The sequence below is a fragment of the Tachyglossus aculeatus genome, chromosome 16 (genome assembly GCF_015852505.1).
Source record: "Tachyglossus aculeatus isolate mTacAcu1 chromosome 16, mTacAcu1.pri, whole genome shotgun sequence".
Lineage (NCBI taxonomy): Eukaryota > Metazoa > Chordata > Mammalia > Monotremata > Tachyglossidae > Tachyglossus > Tachyglossus aculeatus.
In genome coordinates this window covers 25,569,217-25,594,783 of record NC_052081.1, presented here as the reverse complement: position 1 = coordinate 25,594,783, position 25,567 = coordinate 25,569,217, and the positions used below count along the sequence as shown (strand labels likewise).

The window sequence follows — 25,567 nt, the reverse complement described above, 5'->3', positions numbered from 1 at the left end:
AGCGAGCTTAGCCTAGTCTACAAGTCCTGTTTTGTGAAAACAGGATTTGAGAAGGAGGCCTCTAGAAAATGAAGAAGAACTAAAGCCATCCTGAAAGCACACTTTGGAGGCTAACCCTATAACCAAGCTGATGCAGAAACAAAGCTTTAGAGAAGTGAAACAGGACTCAAGACCCTCCATTTACAACTCACTTTAGAATTATTTAAAACTGCTTTATTTTCATTCGCCTGTGCCCCCCTGAGGCCCATTTCTTTTTTCTTTTTCCTCTGCCCTTAACTAAGGGCTTGAACTGAGGTTTTAAAGTTTGTTTGCTTAGCTGTGGTGGTAATGACAACACTATGCTCCAATTCCACATTTAGGATAATTAATATTTCACAAGCGCTTACTAATTGCTAAAGCCCTCTGCTAAGTGCACATATTGCTAAGCATCTGTAAAGATTTGAGGTTCGGTGAAGTCACCCCTAAAGAACTGGCTCAAAGTTACTTTGTTTAGTTTCAGTTTTGTGCTCTTTTAACGGTATTTGTTAAGCGCTTACTATGTGCCAAGCACGGCACTAAGCACTGGGGTAGATACAAGATAATCAGGTTGGACACAGTCCCTGCCCCACGTAGGGCTCACAGTCTTAATCCCCATTTTACAGACGAGACAACTGAGGCATAGAAAAGTGAAGTGACCTGCCTAAGGTCACACAGCAGACAAGCGGTGGAGCCGGGATTAGAACTCAGGTCCTTCTGATTCCCAGGCCAGCGCTCTTTCCACTAGGCCACACTGCTCCTCAGTTTTGATTACTGTTTGCGGACACAACTGTAGGCTGCCTTCATCTTGCAGAGTTTTTTATTCTACAGAGTTTAGCCCCTTCCTTCCTCTCCCCCTCGTCCCCGTCTCCATCCCCCCCATCTTACCTCCTTCCCTTCCCCACAGCACCTGTATATATGTATATATGTTTGTACATATTTATTACTCCATTTATTTATTTAACTTGTACATATCTGTTCTATTTATTTGATTTTGTTAGTATGTTTGGTTTTGTTCTCTGTCTCCCCCCTTTTAGACTGTGAGCCCACTATTGGGTAGGGACTGTCTCTATATGTTGCCAACTTGTACTTCCCAAGCGCTTAGTACAGTGCTCTGCACACAGTAAGTGCTCAATAAATACGACTGATGATGATGATGATGATGATGAAAAATAGGCCAGGTATTCATCTCTCAGTCCTCAGCTCTTCTTTAGATTTCATGTGAATCTGCATGGGCCCTTCCAACCAATTTTCACTGGTGTAATAATTGGGACCCTAGGTACCAACTATTGACTCTGAGTACTGGGGTACAGCCCCCCTTGCCCCTCACCTGACCTGTGGGTACCCAGAGCAAAGTTATGGATGGGGTCGGAAAACTGGCATCATGATATAGGTTCAAGTCGGATGTGGGTCACGTTGGCTGGCCCACCGTGGAAAGAAAGAAGAGCAGCAGCACACCATCACCTGGACTATCAGCCGGGACTGGCCTTTATCCTGAGGCCACCCCCACCTTCTATCTTCCTTTTTTTTTTTGTTAAGTGCTTACTCTGCTTAGTACTATGTACTAAGCGCTGGGATGATACGAGATAATTGGGTTGGTCACACTCCTTTCCCGCAAAAGGCTCCCAGTCTTCACCCCAGTTTTCAGATGAGATAACTGAGGCCCAGAAAAGTGAAGCGACTTGCCCAAGGTCACACAGCAGACACGTAGCTGGGATTAGAATCCGGGTCCTCTGACTCCCAGATACTTGCTTCTCCCTCCCTCTCCTGGGCCGCCCATCCCACCACGACGTAGACTGTGAGCCCACTGTTGGGTAGGGACTGTCCCTATATGTTGCCAACTTGGACTTCCCAAGCGCTTAGTACAGTGCTCTGCACACAGTAAGTGCTCAATAAATATGATTGATTGATTGACTGACGTGCTCCAGCCTCAGCCGTGGCCGGGAATACTCTGCACGGAGAGAGGATGATGATAATAATAATAATAATGGCATTTATTAAGCTCTTACTATGTGCAAAGCACTGTTCTAAGCACTGGGGAGGTTACAAGGTGATCAGGTTCACAGTCGTAATCCCCATTTTACAGATGAGGGAACTGAGGCCCAGAGAAGTGAAGTGAGTTGGCCAAAGTCACACAGCTGACAAATGGCCGAGCCGGGATTTGAACCCATGACCCCTGACTCCGAAGCCCGGGCTCTTTCCACTGAGACATGCTGATGTTAGGGTGGTCCAAATGGCCACCCTGTAGGAGATACCCACAGCTAACCCAACCCTACCAACGTTGATCTTTAAACACTCACATCCTGCCCGACCAACAGAAGCATCTATTTCCAAACGAACAAAGACAATGTAAGGACATATTCACCGCTTTAGAGAGATGATCGTTGTGGGCAGGGAATGTGTCTGTTTATAGTTATATGGTACTCTCCCAAACGCTCAGTACAGTGCTTCGCACGCAGTACGAGCTCAATAAACATGACTGAATGAATCGAGACTAAGGACCATATGGAAGACTGTAAGCCTGATTCTGCAGTGACCCTGTTACGATACAAGTGCGTACATTTCCTTGGAAAGGTGGCTATAGTCCAAGGAAGAGTGAAAGCCGATCGCAGGGTTCAGAGAGCCACTATATTAATTACGTAGCTGACACGTCTACACCCTGGAAGGTCATTTTTTATTGTTGAATAAGAAGACTAGCCCCTCCTGGCAGCTGCTTAAATCCGTCTCAACAGCAGACTACACGCGGGGACCAAGGAAGGTTGTTTCAACCTCCTCACTAGAAGGATAGCAGTGTGGCCTACGGGAGAGAGCACAGGCCGGCAAATCGGAGGACCTGGGTTCTAATCCCGGCTCCGCCACTTGTCCGCTGTATGACCTCGGGCAAGGCACTTAACTTCTCTGTGCCTCCATAACCTCATCTGTAAAATGGGGATTAAGACTGTGAGTCCCCACATGGGACAGGGACTGTGTCCAACCCAATTAACTTGTATCTACCCGTGTTTAGCACAGTGCCGGGAACACAGTAAAGTGCTTAACAAATGCCATATTAAAAAAAAAATAAAGAAAGGATATGCCCCTGGACTTTCCCTCTTGTCAACAGGGAGAACTAAATTCAGTATCTCTTTGATAATGCCTGGTGTGCCTCACCTATAATCCAGGTCCAAAAATAGAATTTCAAAAGTCCCATGTTTGGAGTCCTCTTCCTCCATAGGTTTTGAACTGCCATGACCATTGTTTTATTTTATTTCCCAAGTGCTTACTCCAGTGCTCTGCACACAGTAAACACACAATAAATACGATTGAATGAATGATGAATCTAGCCAGCCTGTCTGCTCACCGACCTTGAGTGGACTACGGATGTCTACCTACACCAAAATTCAAACCATGCTCAGGGAACGGACAAGGTTTGAGTCTGAACTAGTCTCACTCTAAACTAGGTCTAACTTGACTTCTGTGTTAGAGACGGCGAGAGAAGGGGTCTTGCGATTCAACGGGTCACACATGGACAGACGCCCTTGGGCACGGCTGGGATCTGTGTTTCTGCATGCGCTTTGGGAAGCAGCTTAAACTAGTGGAAAAAGCACAGGTCTGGGAATCAGAGAACCTGGATTCTAATCCCAGCTCTGTCACTTGCCTGCTGCATAATCTTGGGCAAATCACTTCACTTCTCTATGCTTCATCTACAATATGGGGACTAAATTCATCCTCTGACACACCGTGAGCCCCACGCGGGACAGGGACTGTATCCAACCTGATGCACATATATCTACCCCAACATGTAGAACAGTGCTTGACACATAACAAGCGCTTAACAAATTCAATAATTATTACCGCATACATACGAGACACCATCACATATGCTGGGATATTCCAGAAGGAGACTCAAAATGGAGGTGAGGAGGGAAAGATCTTTTCCCCAAGCTGATCAACACCCATCTTTCCCTGGGCCAAGCCAAGGCCTGGGAGACAGATCTGGGTCCGTGAGGGACTGCAGTAACTGAATCCCGACTTGGGTGGATTTCAACGGGATGAATCGGAAAAGCTCAGCATTAACAGCTGAGTCCTCCCTTTGAATTCTCCTTGGGGGGCGGGAGGGGTGGATGGCGGGAGAGAGGGGGGCGGAGAGAACCCATTACCTGGTCCTGGAGTTTCTGAAACATTAAAGGGTGGGGCTCCTCCAGAATCTTCTCACTTAGACGGGACTGCCCTTCCACATTGACTTGCGATGAAGCTTTACTCGACAAGAACGTTGAGTAAATTTCTGTTGCTTTCTCCTGCATCTGCGAAAGGACACATTGAAATGTGCACTTATTATCTGCGGGCAAAACTTTGTGTGCAGATTATCAACAGTTCATTATCCCTGGACAAGCGGAGACCAAGAATAGTAGCAGTTTTGAGGTTCAAACAGAAGAACCTTCTGCCCTCACCTCTAAACTCCCTTGTCCCGTCTTAGTCATTCTAAGCCTCCAGGATCAAGCCTGACTTAGCAGCCTCTCCAGTTCTCTTTTGGCTCAGTTCTTGTGCTTTCTCCTCCACACCTCTCTTGGCAATTAAGAGGAACACAGTACTAACTCCTTTGTCTATTAACTGAGCCTCCGCACCCAAACAAAATAATCCAAAGGGGTTAAAAAATAATGAACGCCTCGGACAAAAGCAAATTTCAGATGTGAATGTGAAAGTAAAAGTAAAATGGGAAAATTCCCTTTGCTTAGATGCCCCCTGCCAAGGTGACTTGACGTTTCTTTCATCTGTCGAACACTGAAATGTAAGAGAACCGTGCTCACTGAAGGGGAGAGGCATTGTCCATGGAAAACAATTCAGCACAAAAGGAGCTGGCAGTCTAGAAGAGAGAACGAGGCAGCGTGGCCTAGTGAAAAGAGCATGGGCCTCTGAATCAGAGGACCTGGGTTCTAATCCCAGCTCCGCCACTAGCCTGCTGTGTGCCCTGGCGCAAGTCATTTCACTTCTCTGTGTCTCAGTTTCCTCATCTGTAAATGAGGATTCAATACTTGGTCTCCCCCCTACTTAATCAATCATATTTATTGGGCGCTTACTGTGTGCAGAGCACTGTACTAAGCACTTGGGAAGTACAAGTTGGCAACATGTAGAGACAGTCCCTACCCAACAGTGGGCTCACAGTCTAGAAGGGGGAGACAGAGAACAAAACCAAACATATTAACAAAATAAAATAAATAGAATAGATATGTACAAGTAAAATAAATAGAGTAATAAATATGTACAAACATATATACATATATACAGGTGCTATGGGGAGGGGAAGGAGGTAAGACGGGGGGATGGAGAGGAGAAAGAGGGGGAGAGGAAGGAGGGGGCTCAGTCTGGAAAGGCCTCCTACTTAGCCTGCGAGCCCCATGTGCAACAGGTACTGTGTGTGCCCTGATTGATCTGTATTTACCCTAGGGTTTAGAAAGGTGTTTAACACAGTAAATGCTTAAGAAGTACTATTTTTTTTAAAAAAAGACACATGAGAAAACAACAGTTTGATAAAGCAAAACTTTGTCCGCTGGCTCCTCCTCCGCCTTTCACTGGTAGTTTCCCTCAAGGCTCTGTTCTGGCTCCCTAATCTTCTTGCTCTACACACAGTTTTATGGGGAACTCATCCGCTCATATGACTTCAGTTATCACATCTATGCAGATGATCCCCAAATCTATCCCTGTAGCCCTGACCCCTCACCTGCACCTGAAACCCTGCATCTCTTCTTGCTTGCAGGGTACCTCTACTTGGCAGGCTCGCTGGCACCTCAAACTCAACACGTCTAAAACAGAACTCATGATGTAGCCTAGCCTTTCCCAAATCATCCCATGAGCCCACTCTAGCACATAAAAACTGACTTATACCCTCCTCGGTACTCACAGTTGTATGTCTGCTCTATTTTCATCACTCTGGTAGTAAATAATGTTTAATCTGTCTCCCCATTTTAGTGTAAGCTCCTCGGGTTACTTCTTTACACTTCCCAGGCACCTGGTACAGTGTACCGCACAGAGTGGGCGCTCGATGAATGCTACCATTTGGGTCATGGCTCCAACGGAAGACGGTCTTGCCACAAGAAAATCATGATTTGGCTGGACTGGGCTTTAATGGCTCAGTCCCTGATGGGCTCATGACACTCTCTGGTGGGTGAAATGCCGGGCTGGTGCTCAGCTTTCCGTGCCGGGAGGTGAAGCCGTGTGGTCTACTGGAAACAGCCCAGGATTGGGAATCAGAGGATCTGGGTTCTATTCCCGGCTCTGCCATTTGCCTGATGTGTGACCTTGGACGAGTCACTTCACTTCTCTGTGCCTCAGTTGCTTCATCTGTAAATGGGGATTAAATACCCGTCCTCCCTCCTACTTAAACCGTGAGCCTCGTGAGGGAGAGGGACTGTGTCCAACTTTATCTTTTATCTGCCCCAGCGCTTAGTACAATGCTTGGACATAGTGAGTGCTTGACACAAACCAAAATTATTATTATTATTACTAGCAATAATAAGAAAACTTGGAATAACTAATCACTTGGAGATAACCTGAGGTTTCTTCCGGGGCTCTTTTTAAAAGGGTTGAAACTTGGGCTGGGCAATTATTTTGGCCCATTGCCCACAGAGCATATTCTTTATGTTGAGGTGCACAGTAAAGAGCAAGGAGGATGGAAAGCAGGATTTAAAATGCAGCCTCTTCAGCCTGAAGGGTTTCCTTCTTTACTCCAAATCTGCCACATTACGGTCAATAACCCCCGCACACTCCACCGGCTTCAGGATCACAGCTACCTCTCACTAAAACTGCAGAGAGACAGGGTTATCGGAAGCTTTCTATTCTGAATGTTTTTAGCCGGGGACTCTTGGGCGGCAGACGCCAGATGCGCTTATCTTTGTTAGGATAGGAAGTGTGACTGAAAAAGGAAACACTGAAATTGTTAGCCACAGTCACGGGGAATATTTTGAGTGAAGGCAAAGAGCTAGCTTTGGGGCAACTGTTAAAAAAAAGGGAACTCTGTCTGCTTGACACCTCAGCAGATTTGCTATTCTCCCACAAGCCACTCCTCAGAGGAGATTGTTGTTCTGACAACATATTAACACACGTTCGTGTGTCTGAATGGTTGTATACTGTTCAGGAGGCACCTAACACCACGGGCCCATCGGATCCCACATAATGAGGAAAATTTGGCCCGAAATTCTTAACTGTCAATCTTTTTTCCCTTTAGCTCCTCAACAAAATGTTACAGAGTATGAAATTCTCACCGTATCCCTCCAGTCAATCAATGGACCAATTCCCCACTATGATGTTAGTAATACTCTTTTTGTCTTTTGGCTAAGATGTCAACATTAAAGTCGTGAGCAACGAGTTACCTCAGGTTTAGCTCTGGTACTGTGACTTGGGTGGTCTCTGACAGCCCTGGAGAATGCTGAATATCGAGACGCCATGGGTTACATTGGGACCCCGGAGGGATATGCTGACAACTGACACTACTTTACGGATATATGCTGAGTTCGTCCAAACCCATAGGGGATTTCCAGGGGGGGCCCCCCCCCCATCACCGCCCCCTCCCCTCCCAGGTCATGTGAACATGAAACTCAGCAGCAGAAGCCAAGACGGAGGAAGGCGGGTTGTTTGAAATAAAGATCCCAGCTGCAAAAGCTCCTTGGGGGCAGGGAACGTGTCTACCGATGCTCTGACACGTATCTGCTGAGTGACCTTGAGCAAGTCACTTCACTTCTCTGTGCTTCAGTGTTGCCATCTGTAAAATGGGAATTGAGACGGTGAGACCTATGTGGGACAGGGAGTGTGTCCAACCTGATTTGCTTGTAACCACCCCGGTGCTTAGTATAGTGCCCGGCACATAGTAAGTGCTTAATAAATACCATTATAAGAGCACAAAACTGAAACTAAACAGAGTAACACTGAGCCAGTTCTTTAGGGATGAATAAATGACAAGCGAGAAGCAAGAAGCCCTACTGAGAGCTCACCTCCTTCCCCTCCCCACAACACCTGTATATATGTATATATGTTTGTACGTATTTATTACTCTATTTATTTTCCTTGTACATATTTATTCTATTTATTTTATTTTGTTAATATGTTTTGTTTTGTCGTCCGTCTCCCTGTTCTAGGCTGTGAGCCCGCTGTTGGGTAGGGACCGTCTCTATACGTTGCCAACTTGTACTTCCCAAGCGCTTAGTACAGTGCTCTGCACACAGTAAGCGCTGAATAAATACGACCGAATTGTACACAAGTGCTGTGGGGCTGCGGGGGGGGGATGAATAAAGGGGGCAAGTCAGAGTGACGCAGAAAGGAGTGGGAGAAGAGGAAACGAGGGTTTAGTCAGGGAAGGCCTCTTGGAAGAGCTGTGTAAGGCTCTGAAGGGGGTCGGGGGGAGAGTAATTGTCCATTGGATATGAAGAGGGAGGGAGTACCAAGTAAGAAGCAGGACATGGGTGAGAGGTCGGTGACCAGACAAGATCGATATACAGTGAGAAGGTTAGTAGTAGAGGAGCCAAGTATGTAGGCAGGGTTGTAGCAGGAGAGTAGCGAGGTGAGGTAGGAGGAGGCAGGGTGATTGAGTGCTTTAAAGTCAAAGGGAAGGGGTTTCTGTTTGCTACAGAGGTGGATGGGCAAACAGTGGAGTTTCTTGAAGAGTGGGGAAACGTGACCTGAACGTTTTTGTAGAAAAATGATCTCGGCCGCAGAGTGAAGTATGGACTGGAGTTGACACAGGAGGCTGGGAGGTCAACAAGGAGGCCGATACAGTAATCAAAGCGGGAGAGGAAATAGCCAAGTGGCCTAGTGGATAAAGCAGGTGCCTGAGAGTCAGAAGGACCTGGGTTGTAGTCCTGACTCCATCACCTGTCTGTTGTGAGAACCTGGGCGAGTCACTTAATGTCTCTGTGCCCCAGTAACCTCATCTGTAAAATGGGAATTATGACTGTATATATATATGTATATATGTATATATGTTGTATATATGTATATATGTTTGTACATATTTATTACTCTATTTATTTATTTATTTTACTTGTACATATCTATTCTATTTATTTTATTTTGTTAGTATGTTTGGTTTTGTTCTCTGTCTCCCCCTTTTAGACTGTGAGCCCAATGTTGGGTAGGGACTGTCTCTGTATGTTGCCAATTTGTACTTCCCAAGCGCTTAGTCCAGTGCTCTGCACATAGTAAGCGCTCAATAAATACGATTGATGATGATGATGATGACTGTGAGCCCCACGTGGAACATGGACTGCGTCCAACCCGATACCTTGTATCTACCCCGGAGCTTAGAACAGTGCCTGGCACATAGTAAGCACTTAAGTTCCACAGAAAGAAGAAAAGTACTGGGAATCACATGGTAGCAGTTTGGACGGAGAGGGAAGGGCGGATTTTAGCGAGGTTGTGAGGGTCGAACCGACAGGGTCTAGTGATGGACTGAATGTGTGGGCTGAATGAGAGAGAGGAGTCAAGGATATACCACCTTGAATACTGCATCAAACTCCTCACTTACCTCCCTACCTCCAGTCGCTTCCCTCTCCAGTCCATACTGCCTGGACCATTTTAAAAAATGGTTCTATCCACATCTCCCCACTCCTCAAGAACCTCTAATCGTCGCCCACCTGCCTCCACATCAAACAAAAAAACGGCTCACCCTCAGCTTTAAGGCTCTCCCCCTCCTACTTAACCATGCTGCTCTCCCATTACAACCCAGCCCACACATTTCACTCCTCAAACGTCGACTTACTCACTGGTCCTTGATCTCATATCTTTCCACCGTCAACCCCTTGCTCAAGTTCTCCCTCCGGCCTGGAATTCCCTACAGCTTCATAACTGACAGATCACACCTTTCCCATCTTCAAGAGCCCTGCTAAAATCTCACCTCCTCCAAAATGCCTTCCCTCTTGTTTCCCTTCTGCTTGCCTACACACTTAAGAACTTTGATACTCACCCTACTCCGAGTCCCACAGCAGTCCCGTCCAAATTCTCAGGCTCTGCTGCTTCCCCTTTCTGTATTTTATTTCTGTTATTTACTTTAATCTCCCACTAGACTGTGAACTCGAGGGCCAGAATTCTTTCAACCAAAATCACTGTATTATATTCTCTCAAGGGTTTAAATAGTGCTCTCCAGACAGCAGATACTCAACAAATACTTTCATTTGATTTAACTGAATGAAAAACAACTGACTGGCCATCCCAGTGATGTTTCATTTCCAGTTTGGAAAAAACACATTCTGATCCATTTGTTGATTATTCTTTGAGATTTTAGATTTACGGTTATGATCGGTTGCTTGAAACTTGCTGCTTTCCACCCCAAAGGTGAACATATCTTAAAAAGACCTGAAATCATTCTGACAAATGATTTTATGGTATTTGTTAAGCACTTACTATGTGCCAGGCACTGTACTAAGCGCTGGGGTAGATACAAATTAATCAGGTTGGACACAGTCCCCGCCCCACATGGGGCTCACAGTTTTAATCCCCATTTTACAGATGACAGAACTGAGGCACAGAGAACTTAAGTGACTTGCCCAAGGTCACACAGCAGACAAGTGGAGGAGGCGGGATTAGAACTCAAGTCCTTCTGATTCCCAGGCCCGTGCTCTCTCCCCTAGGGCATGCTGCTTCTCTATCCATTAAATCACGCTGTTTCTCTAGGTTTGTAAAGGTTTGTAAATTGGGAACCTCTGGAATGAAAGTGACACAAAGATTAGGAATGGTTGATACTGTACTTTTTCCTGGATGATGATGATGGCATTTATTAAGCGCTTACTATGTGCAAAGCACTGTTCTAAGCACTGGGGAGGTTGCAAGGTGATCAGGTTGTCCTCCGTGGGGTTCACAGTCAATCCCCATTTTACAGATGAGGTAACTGAGGCCCAGAGAAGTTAAGTGACTTACCCAAGGTCATACAGCTGACAATTGGTGGAGCCGGGATTTGAACCCATGACCTTTGACTCCAAAGCCCGGGCTCTTTCCACTGAGCCACGCTGCTGGATCAATCCAATGCACCGCTTCAACCTGATACCTTATGAAAGAGTATCCTGAACACTTGGTAGAGTGCTCTGCACACAGTAAATCATCATCATCATCATCATCAATCGTATTTATTGAGCACTTACTATGTGCAGAGCACTGTACTAAGCGCTTGGGAAGTACAAATTGGCAATATATAGAGACAGTCCCTACCCAACAGTGGGCTCACCGTCTAAAAGGGGGAGACGAGTAAATGCACAATAAATACCACTGATTGATACACTCCTCAGTTTCCGAGAGAATCACGTTCAGTTCAGCTCCCTACACCTCAAAAAGCGTATGGAAAAATTAGAGTAGGGTTCTGAGAAGGGCAGTGAAAATGGCCAAAAGGACAGAAAACAGACCCGAGGAGGAAAAGTAAAAAAGTGGAGCTCTTTAGTCTCAAGTCTCAAGATGCTGAGTTATTCATTGTCTTTAAACCTATGTTTAATAGTCTAAGACTATTCTCATCAGCGCTTAGAACAGTGCTTTGCACATAGTAAGTGCTTAATAAATGCCATTATTATTATTATTATTATTATTCACTGTCGATGTGGCTATTTAGGTATCCCAAAGCTGAACTGGACCTCCATGGATCCAAACCTAGGGAAGCAGGGTGGTCTGGTGGATAAAGTACGGGCTTGGGAATCAGAGGACCTGGGTTCCAAGCCCAGCTCCGCCACTTGTCTGCTCTGTGACCTTGGGCAAGCCACTTCATTTCTTCGTGCCTCAGTTTCTTCACCTGTAAAATGGGGATCAAACCCTCCTCCCTCCGATTTAGGCTGTGAGCCTCGTGTGAGACAAGGACTGTGTCCAATCTGATCAACTGTAGCTACTGCAATGCTTAGAACAGTGCTTGGCACATAGTAAACACTTAACAAGTTCCATATAATCCAGAAAGGTGAGTCATTAAACCATCCGGAACAAATGGCTAATTATTATTTTCCTAAAGACCTTCAGGGATGGAGACTCGCTAACCTCTCTTGCTAGCTGATTCAACTGTAGGCATGAAGTGTCTTCTTTTGAATAAAATAAATTCTCTCGCTTTAAGCCATCTTCCTCATAATAATAATAATAATAATAATAATAATGGCATTTATTAAGCGCTTACTATGTGCAAACCACTGTTCTAAGCGCTGGGGAAGATACAAGGTGAGCAGATTGTCCCGCGTGGGGCTCACAGTCTTCATCCCCATTTTCCAGATGAGGTAACTGAGGCCCAGAGAAGTTAAGTGACTTGCCCAAAGTCATCTGCAGATATGAAGAACAGCAGCGGGAAGTAGCGTGGCCGGCTGGAAAGAGCCCGAGCCCGGGTGTCAGAAGTCCTGAGTTCTAATCTCACCTCCACCACGTGTCTGCTGTGCGATCTAGGGCAAGTGACTTCACTTCTCAGAGCCTCAGTTACCTCATCTGTAAAATGGAGATTAAATCCTCCTCCTTCCAATTTAGACTGTGAGCCCCATGTAGGACAGGACTGTACACAACCTGGCGACCTGTATAATAATGATAGTACCGGTTAAGTGCTTACTATGTGCTAAGCACTGTTCTAAGCGCTGGGGTAGATACAAGGTGATCAGGTTGGACAAAGTTCCTGCCCCACCTGGGGCTCACACTCTTAATTCCCATTTTACAGATGAGGTAGCTGAGGCACAGAGAAGTTGTGACTTGCCCAAGGTCACACAGCAGACATGTGGCGGCGCTGGGATAGAACCCACGTCCTCTTACTTCATCATCATCAATCGTATTTATTGAGCGCTTACTATGTGCAGAGCACTGTACTAAGCGCTTGGGATGTACAAATTGGCAACATATTCTTACTTCTTACTTCTTACTTCTATGCCTATGCTCTTTCCACAAGGCCATGCTGCTTCCTCTCTCTACTCCAGCGCTTAGCTCAGCTCCCGACACACACTAAGCTCTTAATTAAAACATACCATAAAAATAAAAAAGGACAATAGGTCATTATCCACATTTTATGTGGATATATGTATACATGTTTGTACATATTTATTACTCTATTTATTTATTTATTTATTTTACTTGTACATATCTATTCTATTTATTTTGTTTTGTTAGTATGTTTGGTTTTGTTCTCTGTCTCCCCCTTTTAGGCTGTGAGCCCAATGTTGGGAAGGGACTGTCTCTATATGTTGCCAATTTGTACTTCCCAAGCGCTTAGTACAGTGCTCTGCACATAGTAAGCGCTCAATAAATACGATTGATGATGATGATGATGATTTTAAGTTTTCTGTACTTGAAAGCTTTCTCTTTCCCTCTTTCCCTGTAAACTGATTGCAGGCGGGGAGCCCGTCTACCTACTCTCCCGAGTGATTAGTACAGTTCTCTGCGCACAGTAAGGGCTCAATAAATTCATTCATTTATTCATTCAATCAATCGTATTTATTGGGCGCTTACTGTGTGCACAGCACTGTACTAAGCGCTTGGAAAAAGCAGCGTGGCTCAGTGGAAAGAGCCCGGGCTTGGGAGTCAGAGGTCATGGGTTCTAGTCCCTGCTCCGCCACTTGTCAGCTGTGTGACTTTGGGCAAGTCACTTAACTTCTCTGGGCCTCAGTTACCTCACCTGTAAAATGGGGATTAAGACCGTGAGCCCCCCGTGGGACAACCTGATCACCTTGTATCCCCCCAGCGCTTAGAACAGTGCTTCGCACATAGTAAGCGCTTAACAAATGCCATCGTTATTATAATTACAAATCGGCAACATATACAGACGGCCCCTACCCAACAACGGGCTCAGGATCGACTGATATCATCATCATCATCATCAATCGTATTTACTGAGCGCTTACTATGTGCAGAGCACTGTACTAAGCGCTTGGGAAGTACAAATTGGCAACATATAGAGACGGTCCCTACCCAACAGTGGGCTCACTGTCTAAAAGGGGGAGACAGAGAACAAAACCAAACATACTAACAAAATAAAATAAATAGGATATGTACAAATAAAATAAATAAATAAATAGAGTAAAAAAAATATGTACAAACATAATATGACTGGCTTGAAGACAGCTTTCGAGCTGCACCTTAATAAACAGCATGGGCTCGGGAGTCAGAGGTTGCGGGTTCTAATCCTAACTCTGGGCAAGTCACTTGACTTCTCTGTGCCTCCAGACATCTGGAAAATGGGGATTAAGACTGGGAGCCCCACGTGGGGCAACCTGATTACCTTGTATCTACCCCAGCGCTTAGAACAGGGCTTGGCACATAGTAAGCGCTTAACAAATACCATTATTATTATTATTATTCCATGAACAGCCAGGGAAAGGGGGTTTCAGTGAAATAAAATAGCTGTGCCTCCCCCTGACTTTCCGCACCCCAGGCTGAGAAGCAGCGATGACTGACCGACCCTGAAACCCACGCAAATTTGGAGGGAGCTCCCCTTCCCACACCCCACCCCTAAAACCTTGAGCGACCAGATTTTCCTTCATTAGATCCCTCTCCTTATTTGAATAAATATTACTTTATGAGACTGCCTTAGGGCTTTTAAAAGCCAACGGCCTGACGCATTGTAAAACAAATTATTTTACTCCAGATAAATGCAGAAAAATGTTTTAGTAGGATGCATTTCAACTCCCAGAAGACGGAGAACACATAATTAGCTGTTCAAGAGAAGATGAGTCAATCACAGACGCAATCAGCTATGTTTCTACACATACCTAGATCAACCATTTTAAAAAATCTACGTACGGTACTAAAACAGTCGAAGATGGGGAAAATAGCCCTTTAACTTACTCGTGAAATGAATAAACATTAGCCAATGCTTAACACAACATATAAAAAAGCTGGTTACAACAAAAATTGTTCATTTAAAGATTCACATGAAAAATCTACAGATGTTACCCCGCTGGAATGAAATCTTAAGAGTTTGTTTTATAGTTAAGACAATAAAAATTACAGACATAAGTCTACAGAAAGCACGGGTGAAATGGGGTACATGATTTTCTGCAGGCATTACCCAAATGTATTGTTTTGGCATCTACTTAAAATAACACTAAATAACTGTGTTGGGAAAAACAATATACCCCTAGGGATTACTACAAAATAGTGTTGAAGGAAATACCTGTTTTTTATCTTGCGTTTTCTTAAAATCTTCACACGCTAGCCAAAACAAAACATTTTCTTCACTAAATTCCTTTTTTAAAAATTCCTGGAGATGAAAAAAGGAAAATATTATACAATTAGTACAGTGCTCTGCACACAGTAAGCGCTCAATAAATACGATTGATGACGATGATTTCCCAACGCATACTTTTTTACTCCTGAAAGTGTTCTAGTTGCGATTTTCTTAATGACTCAAAGACTTTTCATCAAATTAATAACTAATGAACACAGATCATTCATCACGCCTTCCACAAAAGTCCATATTACAAATTTTACTCTGCTTTTACGAATAGAAACAGCACTCTTACTTTTCTAAATACACGGACATATATTACAAGGAAGAGGAAAACCTGGGCAAGCGACTGGGTTTCTAAACATGATTCTCGCTGATACTGAATTGCTTTAAAATATATTGAAGCAGAAGACCTATTGGCTCTTTCCCGACACTAAATAAGTGCATTCCTTTAAAATCAAGTACGCTTTAAAATAAAATAAAAGCCTATTAAACGGGGATTCCAAAGTATTAAAATGTTTATGAGTCTAAGTAACATTCTTAAATTTCCAAATGCAAAAAATGTATGCTATTCTAGTACAGTGCTCCAATTGTTATGACACTAGTTCTGCCAGGAGGTAGAAAAGCAGAAGGACTGAGGTTCTTATCCCAGCTCTGCTACAGGTCTGCTGTGTGACCTAAGACAAGTCACTTAACTGCTCTGTGCCTCGGTTACCAAATCTGTAAAATGGGGATTAAGACCGTGAGACCCACGTGGGACACGGACCGTGTCCAACCTGATTAGCTTGTATCTACCCCAGCGCTTAGTACAATGCCTGGCACATAGTAAGCACTTAACAAATACCATTAAAAAAGGGGAGGTCACTCTTGCGACTTGGGGCGGGTGTAATTTTTGAAGATTTTGCTAATGTGAAATTCACAAAATACTTATTGGCAGAAATCCAGAGGACCAAGAGGGTGTTGCTGTCCCTCCCTCTAGACTGTAAACTCACAGCGCTTAGAACAGTACTTTGCACATAATAAGCGCTTAATAAATGCCATCATTATTATTATTATTATCGTGGGCAGGGACTGCGCCTGCTTGTTGTATTCTCCCAAGAGCTTGGTACAGTGCTCTGCACACGATAAGCGCTCAATAAATACGATTCAGTAAACGAACCAATGAATAAATGAGGGACTCCTGAACCCCCCTCTTGCTCTAGACCCCATTAACCCAGCACTATTTCTGGGCTCGTGAAACTGGAGCAGGGTGGAGGAAGCCCGGGCTCTTAAAAAATCCGGGAAATAAAGTCATTCGGCGCTTTGGTGCCCATGGACTGACGTCTGGTAGAAAAACAGATCGATGACCTCCCTAGGGATGTGTCCGGGGTCTTTTTGTTCTTTTATCTTTCCAATCTCCAGTTGCCAGGACAACAGAGGAGGATCTAGATGGGAAGAAGGTCAAAACTGCAGGTATTAAACCTCTCAGAGAGAAAACGGGGGAGAAAGTTGATTTTTTTATGGTTATAAGAAGAGTTCAAAACGTCCGTCTCCCCTTCTAGACTGCAAGTCGTTAGGGGCAGGGAACGTGTCCGCTAATTCGGTGGAATTGTACCCTCCCAAGCGCTCAGTGCTGTGTTCCGCACATAGCGGGCACTCAATAAATAGTACTGATTGATTCTCTTTTGGGTTTTGTGCATGTATCACTGTCTAATGCTTCCCTTTCTTCCCTACTGTCCCCTGGCGCTTTGAAAAATGCTGCCATTTGGATATAAATATAAAAGAAAAGTGTGTTTCGCGTCTTACTCCATTTACTTTTCTGAAGGGAAAGTGGAAAAGATAGGCTGCACAGGAAATAGCGTGGTTTCGTGGATAGAGCACGGGCCTGGGAATCGGAGGACCTGGGTTCTAATCCTGACTCTGCCGTCTGTCTGCTGTGTGACCTTGGGCGAGTCACTTCACTTCTCTGGGCCTCAGTTACCTCATCTGTACAATGGGGAATAAGAGTGAGCCCCATGTGGGACAAGGATTATGTCCAACCTGATTAGCTTGTATCTACCGAGCGTTAACAATAGTACTCGGCACATTCATTCATTCATTCAATCGTATTTATTGAGCGCTTACTGTGTGCAGAGCACTGTACTAAGCGCTTGGGAAGTACGGTCGGCAACATATAGAGCCGGTCCCTACCCAACAACGGGCTCACAGTCTAGACGGGGGAGACAGACAACAAAACAAAACATGGAGACAGGTGTCAAAATCGTCAGAACAAAGGGGCAGGCATAAATCATCAGTCGTATTTATTGAGCGCTTACTGTGTGCAGAGCACTGTACTAAGCGCTTGGGAAGTACAAGTTGGCACCATATAGAGACAGTCCCTACCCAGCAGTGGGTTCACAGTCTAAAAGGGGGAGACAGAGAACAAAACCAAACGTACTAACAAAGTAAAATAAATAGATAGATGTGATCAAAGTGAGGTAAATTTGGAAGAGACATAAGTTTGTTGCAAATGACCTTAGTGACTCTCCTACTTACAATCTGAGCCGCAAACAAAGCACTGCCTTCTATTTAGTACATGAGTTGTTACAAAGAAACTAAACTAAATGAAGTATTTCCCCTTATTGACACCTTTTCATTGTTCATGCCTCTAAGGCTACTACACTTAATCTATTCTGTAGTTAAAATATGCAACGAGATACTTGTTAGTTACAGTATGGTCCTAAGATCCTAGGCCTCGGAAGCTAGATCATTTTATCTGAAAAGGATATAAAGTTGAATTTTGCCACCAGAGACCATCTTTAAAATTTACCGTGTACCTTCTTCCCGCTATAAAGCTACAGATGTAACGAATTTGGCGTAAAAGCTAAAATATACTCAAATGCCCCGGGTTATTTCCAAAGTTGTCTAAGGCTCGTGTAGACAGGAAACACGTCTACCAACTCAGTTGCACTGTACTCCTCCGAGTGCCTAGCACAGTGCTCTGCACACAGTCGGCGCTTAATAAATCCCATTGATTGAAAATGGACTTCAACAACTCTGTGAAGAGAAATTTCTCATCTTCTGAGAAACTCTTTATTTCTCTAGTTTTCGGAACGCGTTCTTGAAACCTGTTTCAATTGTGAGCAATAATAAAAATAGCAACCCTAAATCTTTTAACACCGTCTGGGTCTTCAAGTAGGTTCTCCAAGGAGGCAGCCCATTTTGTAGTTCCTCTAAGGTTCTCTTGGCTGCTGCTTGAACTCCCATCACTGTCATGTATCTCTGAAAAACAAAATACAAAACGTTTGTTCAGATTGAAATTTCCACTCTTTACAGGCATCTTACCTAACTGTGAGATGGCTGTTATGCCACTGAGGCTAGCCTGCCTTATTTTTTCCAGCAAGTCTGTAAACAAACACCATTTATCATTAGAAAAGCACCGTTTTTAAGTGAAAAGTGAATCTGGGTTCTAAACCCAGCTCCGCCGTCATACAGCAGACAGGTCAGTTAACTTCTCAGTTTCCTCATCTGTAAAATACGGATTAAAAAACCCGTTTTCCCTCCGCCTTAGATTATGAGCCCCAGTGTCGGACAGGGCTGTGTCTGACCCTATTATCTTGTATCTACCCCAGTGCTTAGAACAGTGCTTGACACATAGTAAGCATTTAAATACCACAATTATTATTATTCGGTCCCAAAGTAAGAAATTTAGTCATTGCAAAAAGTGGATGAGCAAAGTCCAGTTCTCTCATTCTCTTAAGTGGATGAAGTGGATGAAAGAATACTCTTGAAAGTTAAGCTACTTATTATATAGGAAATGATTGGATTAGAAATTCTCTATATTCCCAGTCCATTTTACCTTCACTGGTTTGGCTGTTCCCTGCAAAAATGTTTTGTGCTGTTATTCTGTTTTTTGGGCTGCACAGCAGTTTGAGAGTTTACCAAAATTTATTAGTGGTTATTCCCCTACTAAAGTAATTATTGCCATCCTCTTTGATTGTTTCATGGTTTCTATCTAGAGAAATCAAATTTATGTCCCTACTGGAGAACAACGAATTCCTCAGCTCTTGGCTTTCAACCTAGTTCTAAGATAACTCCAAAACTTTCACTCGTTTTAAAAATTAATAAAACAGCATTGAACTTAAAACTGGCAAAGTACATTGCAAATATATTTGTAATCTGCTGCTTTTTCCTCCCCTCACCTCATCTGATTACTGCTTGCCAAGTTTCTTCCATCCTGTTCAGTATCTGCTTTGCATTTTACTGTCCTCAAGAGTGTAGGCGTGCATTTTTCCAAGATTTTCCGCTGATATTTCCAACCTCATTAAGTCTCGGTGTAGTGTTTCTCCAACTACTCAGACATTTCCCAATATCCCAATTGGGCATCATCTGTAAATTCCATTAAAATATCACCTTCCCCGGTCATTAGCACAGATGACACAAAAACTACTCTTGCCCAGCCCTTGATCCCTAATGGGAGTTACTTTCTATACAGTTTGTACAAACGTAGTACATTTCCCCAGCAAATTAACTTCTGTTAGTGTCTCACTGGCCATTTTTTCCAATTTTTGTAACAGATACCCTAGACTGATTTAATTCCCTTTAAATTTCACCTCAATCTTTAAAAATAAAACTCATCTGACTCACTTTCTAAATAGTAATTTGGAGCTCTGTGCAGGAACCCTGCTCCATTCCAAAACACGACTCCACATCTTTTCACAGCTATAAAGACCAATGTCATGGAGGTAAACAATCAGATTTTTCTTCTAATTATCCTTAAAGGTACCATGAAGGATGGCATGCTAGGCAGTATGACATTTCTGATGTACTTATTCTGAGAAAATTTCTGTTACGAAATTTTCACAAAACCTTAAAAGTTTCTCTAAATGTGAAACAATGTTACCACCTCAGGGAAGAGAATTTAAAATGCCGATGACTAATGAAATAATGAAATGTGAGAAAAACTGAGCTTAATTTGATATTTATAACATCCGCTCAGAAATATTTTCCTTGATGTCATTTCGATACTCTATAGGAGTTTTTAATACTTCAAATGGCAAAATTTTTCCCCCCGTCATTTACTATCCATGCTGTGTATTTTGTAAGATTTATAGCTTTAAAAACTTTACGTGGGCAACAGTTTGGTTTTCATACTTATAAATTTCAGTAAGATCAGCTCATCTTCAAATGGCACATTTTCCAAAAGGACCACTTTTATTTAGATAACAGTTGATAATTACACTTATCTAGGCTCGGGTCTTGGAAAGGGGCGATTTTTCAAATTATCTGAGCTTAATTTTACCTGAAGAATATGAGGTTGAAAAATACTTATTATACCTTCACAATTCTAAAATCATATTTCTATTTACTCATATTTATTACCTTAATGAACCAATATTCACAAGCCAAATTGTAACATTACGGTCAGGTGGATTCATTGCACAACTTGGTTTCAGAAGTCATGGAAATGATCTAACATGAATTCTATGTAAATCAAGATCAAAAGGTAATCTGTGAGGCATCTGAAAGTTTTCAATAGGCTTAATCACAATATGCAACATGAAACCATGTAAATATTTAAAAGTTGATTTACTTAAGGCAACCAAATGAAGCTTTGGTAAAGTCAAAAATCCCTGACAAATTACTTATCCCATAGCATATGGGGAACACTACGCATTCCAGGACTCATCTTTCCCAAAACGTACAGTTATTATGATTGCTTAAAAACATACAGCAATAGCCGGGGAGAGGAAGAAAGACATGAATCAGAACTATCTGCTGAATATCCCATATAATGAAAACAAGAACAACACTCAAACTCAGATTTTAAAGTGGTTGGTTTTGCATTCACGCACACAAATTACCTATAAATAACATCTTGCTGCAGACTAATAAAGTGAAAATTAAAAGTCCGTGCCTTTTTAAAACTCAGAAGTCATCAGTTAATATGTCTCGCGCACCACATCTTTTCCATATACAAGACTTAGAATCAGATGAAAGCGGACCAGAGAATATAGTACTGATGAAATCACACAAACTGCTCTTGGAATAAACTGGGTCATGGAAACAATCTATCTAAATATTTCTCAAGTGTTTATCACAACAGTATCTAGCTCCTACAAACAACTGCCTTCCAGGCGGGCTACTCCCCTAGTAAAGGAGCTTTATGACCACCGTTTTAAGGAAAACTAAAAACGGAGAGAGAGAGAGAGAGAGAGAAATACCAGACATCCAACAATATCCAGTAGCTCAAAATCACTCTTCATTTTGGGGTCAGTTTACTCTCGATCGGGGTGCCTGGAACATTTCCTGCTCTTCACACACAGGCTTCGTCTTCTAAAGAAACTCAAGCCTCGTCCTCTACCAGTGTAGTCTACAGGCAATCAGACTTGTCATCAAATGATTAGCAAGATGAAGAAATTCTGGCCCAACCGGACATCTTCTAATGGCAATAAATCCCTTACTTTCCATGACTCCCCATACAGCGTTGCTTGAAGATTGTCCCGCTTACTGAATGACCTCCTCGCTGTCCCTGAATCTAAAAACCCTTTTCTAAGGGGTGGAGGGGTCCTCCAAACACCCCTCGGTTTGATCAAAGTACAAAGCCTCAACATCCTCTTTTGAGTGGACCAAACAACAGATGGTCACCGGCTTCTAGTTTCAACCAGAAGGAAGGAAGCAAAAAAAGGATGAGTTGTTATTTGTGGATTCCCTGGAACCATCACTTTCCAGGCAAACACCCAGAAAACGTTATACGAAACCCTTCCACGTAGGGGTGGGGGTTGAAATGAGGATCCTGCCATTCCAAAAGTAACGCTCCTTACTTCGGGAATACTGGAGCAATATGTAACTGTGACATTTGGACCGTATCCTCCGAGTAATCCCACCCGTGGCCTCACACCAGCTCGTATGGGCTTGAGGAGGGCCAGGACCTAAGCGTTCACGTTCCTTCGCCTGCCAGTTTGCAATGAATGGCATCTGTGAGACCCTTTGCAACTACTTAAAAGTAGAGGCGAGTGATCTGTAAGACCCCTTGCGACTACTTAAAAGTAGGGGCGAGTAACATTCTGCGCGGAAAACTTCCCTACCAAGGCGGCCCTTTGGGCTAGGTTGTTCAAACAGAGACATTAAACTGCTGTGGATCTTGTCGTTTGGATATGAAAACTTAAGCTGGCAATAAATCTGAAAATGTTTGGACTGTTTAACGAGATAATCTGTAGCAGGCCTTGGGTAGGACTCCGCGGGCTGGCAGGACTTGGGAATTCCACAAACACGGTCCTGCGGCGGGAAAGGGGTTGACTTTCATTCTGGGCAAGTGATCCATTAGCGGGAGATTAGGGGCAGAATTTACCAGCACCACGGCATCCTAAATTACGCAAAGCTTCCGTCTGTGGGAGTGCAAATAGAAAGAATAATGCCAGGTTGTTTCAAGTTTTGGGGCCTTCTGAAACATGGCAGGAACAGCCTAACGGTGGACAGACGTGAATAATAATTCTGGCATTTTGTTAAGCGCTTACTACGTGCAAAGCGCCGTTCTAAGCGCTGGGGAGGACACAAGGTGATCGGGTTGTCCCAAGTGGGGCTCACGGTCTTCATCCCCATTTTACAGATGAGGTAACTGAGGCTCAGAGAAGTGAAGTGACTTACCCAAGGTCACACAGGTGAATGGGATGTATATATGTTTGTACATATTTATTACTCTATTTATCTTACTTGTACATAGCTATTCTATTTATTTTATTTTGTTAGTATGTTTGGTTTTGTTCTCTGTCTCCCCCTTTTAGACTGTGAGCCCACTGTTGGGTAGGGACTGTCTCTATATGTTGCCAATTTGGACTTCCCAAGCGCTTAGTACAGTTCTCTGCACATAGTAGGCGCTCAATAAATACGATTGATGATGATGGGATGGAATCATTACATCCACTAATACGAAATCAGGAATGTGCTTTCTTTTTCTCTCCCTTCTCCAGCTCTCATCTCCACTTTCTTCCGAGGAGAATTATTAAACATATTGTGATTCCCTTGCCCTGCCAATTCCCTGAATTTGCAATCTGAAGCCCACCATACGATACCCAACCCTGGCATGGCATAGTTGCCGGGCTGCTAGCGCAAAAATCTTTTTAACTGGTAATTTCAGATCCCGCATATTTTATTTCCTGTGGCCATACGGGAAAGTGGGATTATTTTAGCACCTGAATTTGCCTCCTGGTATCACCTTTCAGATTCAAGCGAGCGGACTCTTGTCATGGGCAGAGAACGTGTCTACTAATTCAGTTGCATTGTACTCTCCCAAGCGCTTAGTACAGTGCTCTGCACACAGTAAGCGCTCAATACATACGATTGAATGAATGGTCTGCGCAGAGTGAGCGCTCAATAAACGCCACTCGATGTCTGATGGGTCCAGCTGCACGAAACGAATTTTTACTAATCTGTCCCCCACGTTGCAATGAAATGCAACCTTAACCATCACGACCCTCGGCTAACTACTGGTTATTTTTCCATTTTGCTAATCAAGACGACAAAAGTCAGAAAAAGGGATCCCCGGGTTCGCCACTGCCCCTTCTCTCTTCCGTGGCTTCTCATGCATTTAATCGTATTTACCGAGGGCTTACTGCGAGCGAAGCACTGTACTAAACGCTTGGGAGGGTACAATGCAACATACAACGCAAGCCCTCTATTTAAAGATACTACTAATAATGATGATGGTATTTGTTAAGCGCTTACTATGTGCCAAGCACTGTTCTGAGCGCTGCCATCGATCAGCCGGGGCCCAGGGCCCGGTTTGGGGTAAAGCGGCACAGAACTGGGCGTTTCGATCCGCAATTGGGAATCGAAGGCTGAATTACCCCAAGATTTCTTCCCTTCCTCCCTCCCAGCCACCCACCCAGTTAAAAGAAAACTGCATTCTTCCTCTTTCGGCCCAAACTTCCTGTTAAGAGTGTCTCTATATGTTGCCAACTTGTACTTCCCAAGCGCTTACTACAGTGCTCCGCCCACAGTAGGCGCTCAATAAATACGATTGATTGATTGATTGATTGATTGCATCGTCCTTCGGGTTGGAAGAGGGTGGGGGGCGAGGGAAAAAGACAAGAAATGAAGCTTTGCTGCCGAGGGAGGCCAGGGAGGGAAACCGAGGGAGAGGGAGGGGGGCAGGACCTTGAAATCAGCTCCTGATTTGGGGGGCAAGACTGGACGCCGAGTGTTCTGCACATAGTGAGCGCTCAATAAATACGATTGAATGAATGAGAGGAGGAGGGGGATGAAAGGGACGAAAGGAGGGATGGAGAGCGGATTGGCCTCCTCGCCCACGCTGACCCTGCTCCGCCACCAGCAGCAGCACCATGCATTCATTCAATCGGATTTATTGAGCGCTCACTGTGTGCAGAGCACTGCGCTGATTCACTCATTCATTCATTCAGCACTTACTGTGTGCAAGAGGACTGTACTAAACGCTTGGGAAGTACGCGTCGGCGACCGTCCCTACCCAACAGCGGGCTCACAGTCACCATCATCATCATCAATCGTATTTATTGGGCGCTTACTGGGTGCGGAGCACTGTACTAAGCGCTTGGGAAGTACAAATTGGCAACATATAGAGACAGTCCCTACCCAACAGCGGGCTCACAGTCACCATCATCATCATCAATCGTATTTATTGGGCGCTTACTGTGTGCGGAGCACTGGACTAAGCGCTTGGGAAGTCCAAACTGGCAACATCTAGAGACGGTCCCTACCCAACAGCGGGCTCACAGTCATCATCATCATCAATCGTATTTATTGGGCGCTTACTGTGTGCAGAGCACTGTACTAAGCGCTTGGGAAGTACAAACTGGCAACATATAGAGACAGTCCCCACCCAACAGCGGGCTCACAGTCTAGGAGACAACAAAGCATATTGGGAAAATAAAATAAACAGAATATGTACAAGTAAAATAGAGCAAGAAATCCGTACAGACGTATATGCGGGTGGTGTGGGGAGGGGAAGGAGTTAAGGCGGGGGGGGGGATGGGGAGGGGGAGAGGGCTCAGTCTGGGAAGGCCTCCTGGAGGAGGTGAGGATGTGGGCACGGTGGGCCCTGAGGGTCCGGCCGTGCCCCCCCCCCCCCCCCCCCGTTGCCCTGCGGGTGGGTACCTGAAGGCGGACGCTTCCTACTGAGCCTGCTCACCGCCCTGTTGAACATCTTCGGGGAAGGGGAGGCTCCGAGCCGAGCGGAGCCGAGCCGAGCCGAGCCGAGCCGATTGGAGCCGAGCCGAGGGCCCCGGGGGCGGGGCCGGAGGAGGGGGCGGAGCTTCAGGGGCCAAAGCCCCCGCCTCCCTTGCCTTGCCCGTCCCAGGCGCTAGGGGGCGCGCGCGCTCGGGGCGGCCGCAGCCCCCGGCTCCCTTGCCTTGCCTTCCCCGGACGCTAGGTGGCGCACTGCGCGCGCGCGCTCTGGGCGGCCGCAGCCCCCTGCTCCCTTGCCTTGCCTTCCCC

The 25,567-nt window shown here is 44.6% G+C and overlaps 1 protein-coding gene across 2 annotated transcripts in view; it reads right to left on the bottom strand.

The window, feature by feature from the left end:
* The window catches only part of RGS10 (regulator of G protein signaling 10), a 44,671-nt gene extending 19,359 nt beyond the window's left edge, over nucleotides 1–25,312 (bottom strand). The window contains exons 1-4 of one of the 2 annotated variants that reach the window (XM_038758020.1): nucleotides 25,229–25,312; nucleotides 18,261–18,379; nucleotides 15,086–15,172; nucleotides 4,152–4,295 (exon numbers count right to left, since the gene is read on the bottom strand). In XM_038758020.1, coding sequence (XP_038613948.1) covers nucleotides 4,152–4,295; nucleotides 15,086–15,172; nucleotides 18,261–18,379; nucleotides 25,229–25,277 — 399 coding nt within the window. In that variant the 5' untranslated portion in view covers nucleotides 25,278–25,312. Of the gene's footprint in view, nucleotides 1–4,151; nucleotides 4,296–15,085; nucleotides 15,173–18,260; nucleotides 18,380–21,561; nucleotides 21,614–25,228 lie in introns of those variants that run through there. The other variant, XM_038758021.1, reaches the window with a different exon arrangement.
* Nucleotides 25,313–25,567: the final 255 nt, after the last annotated feature.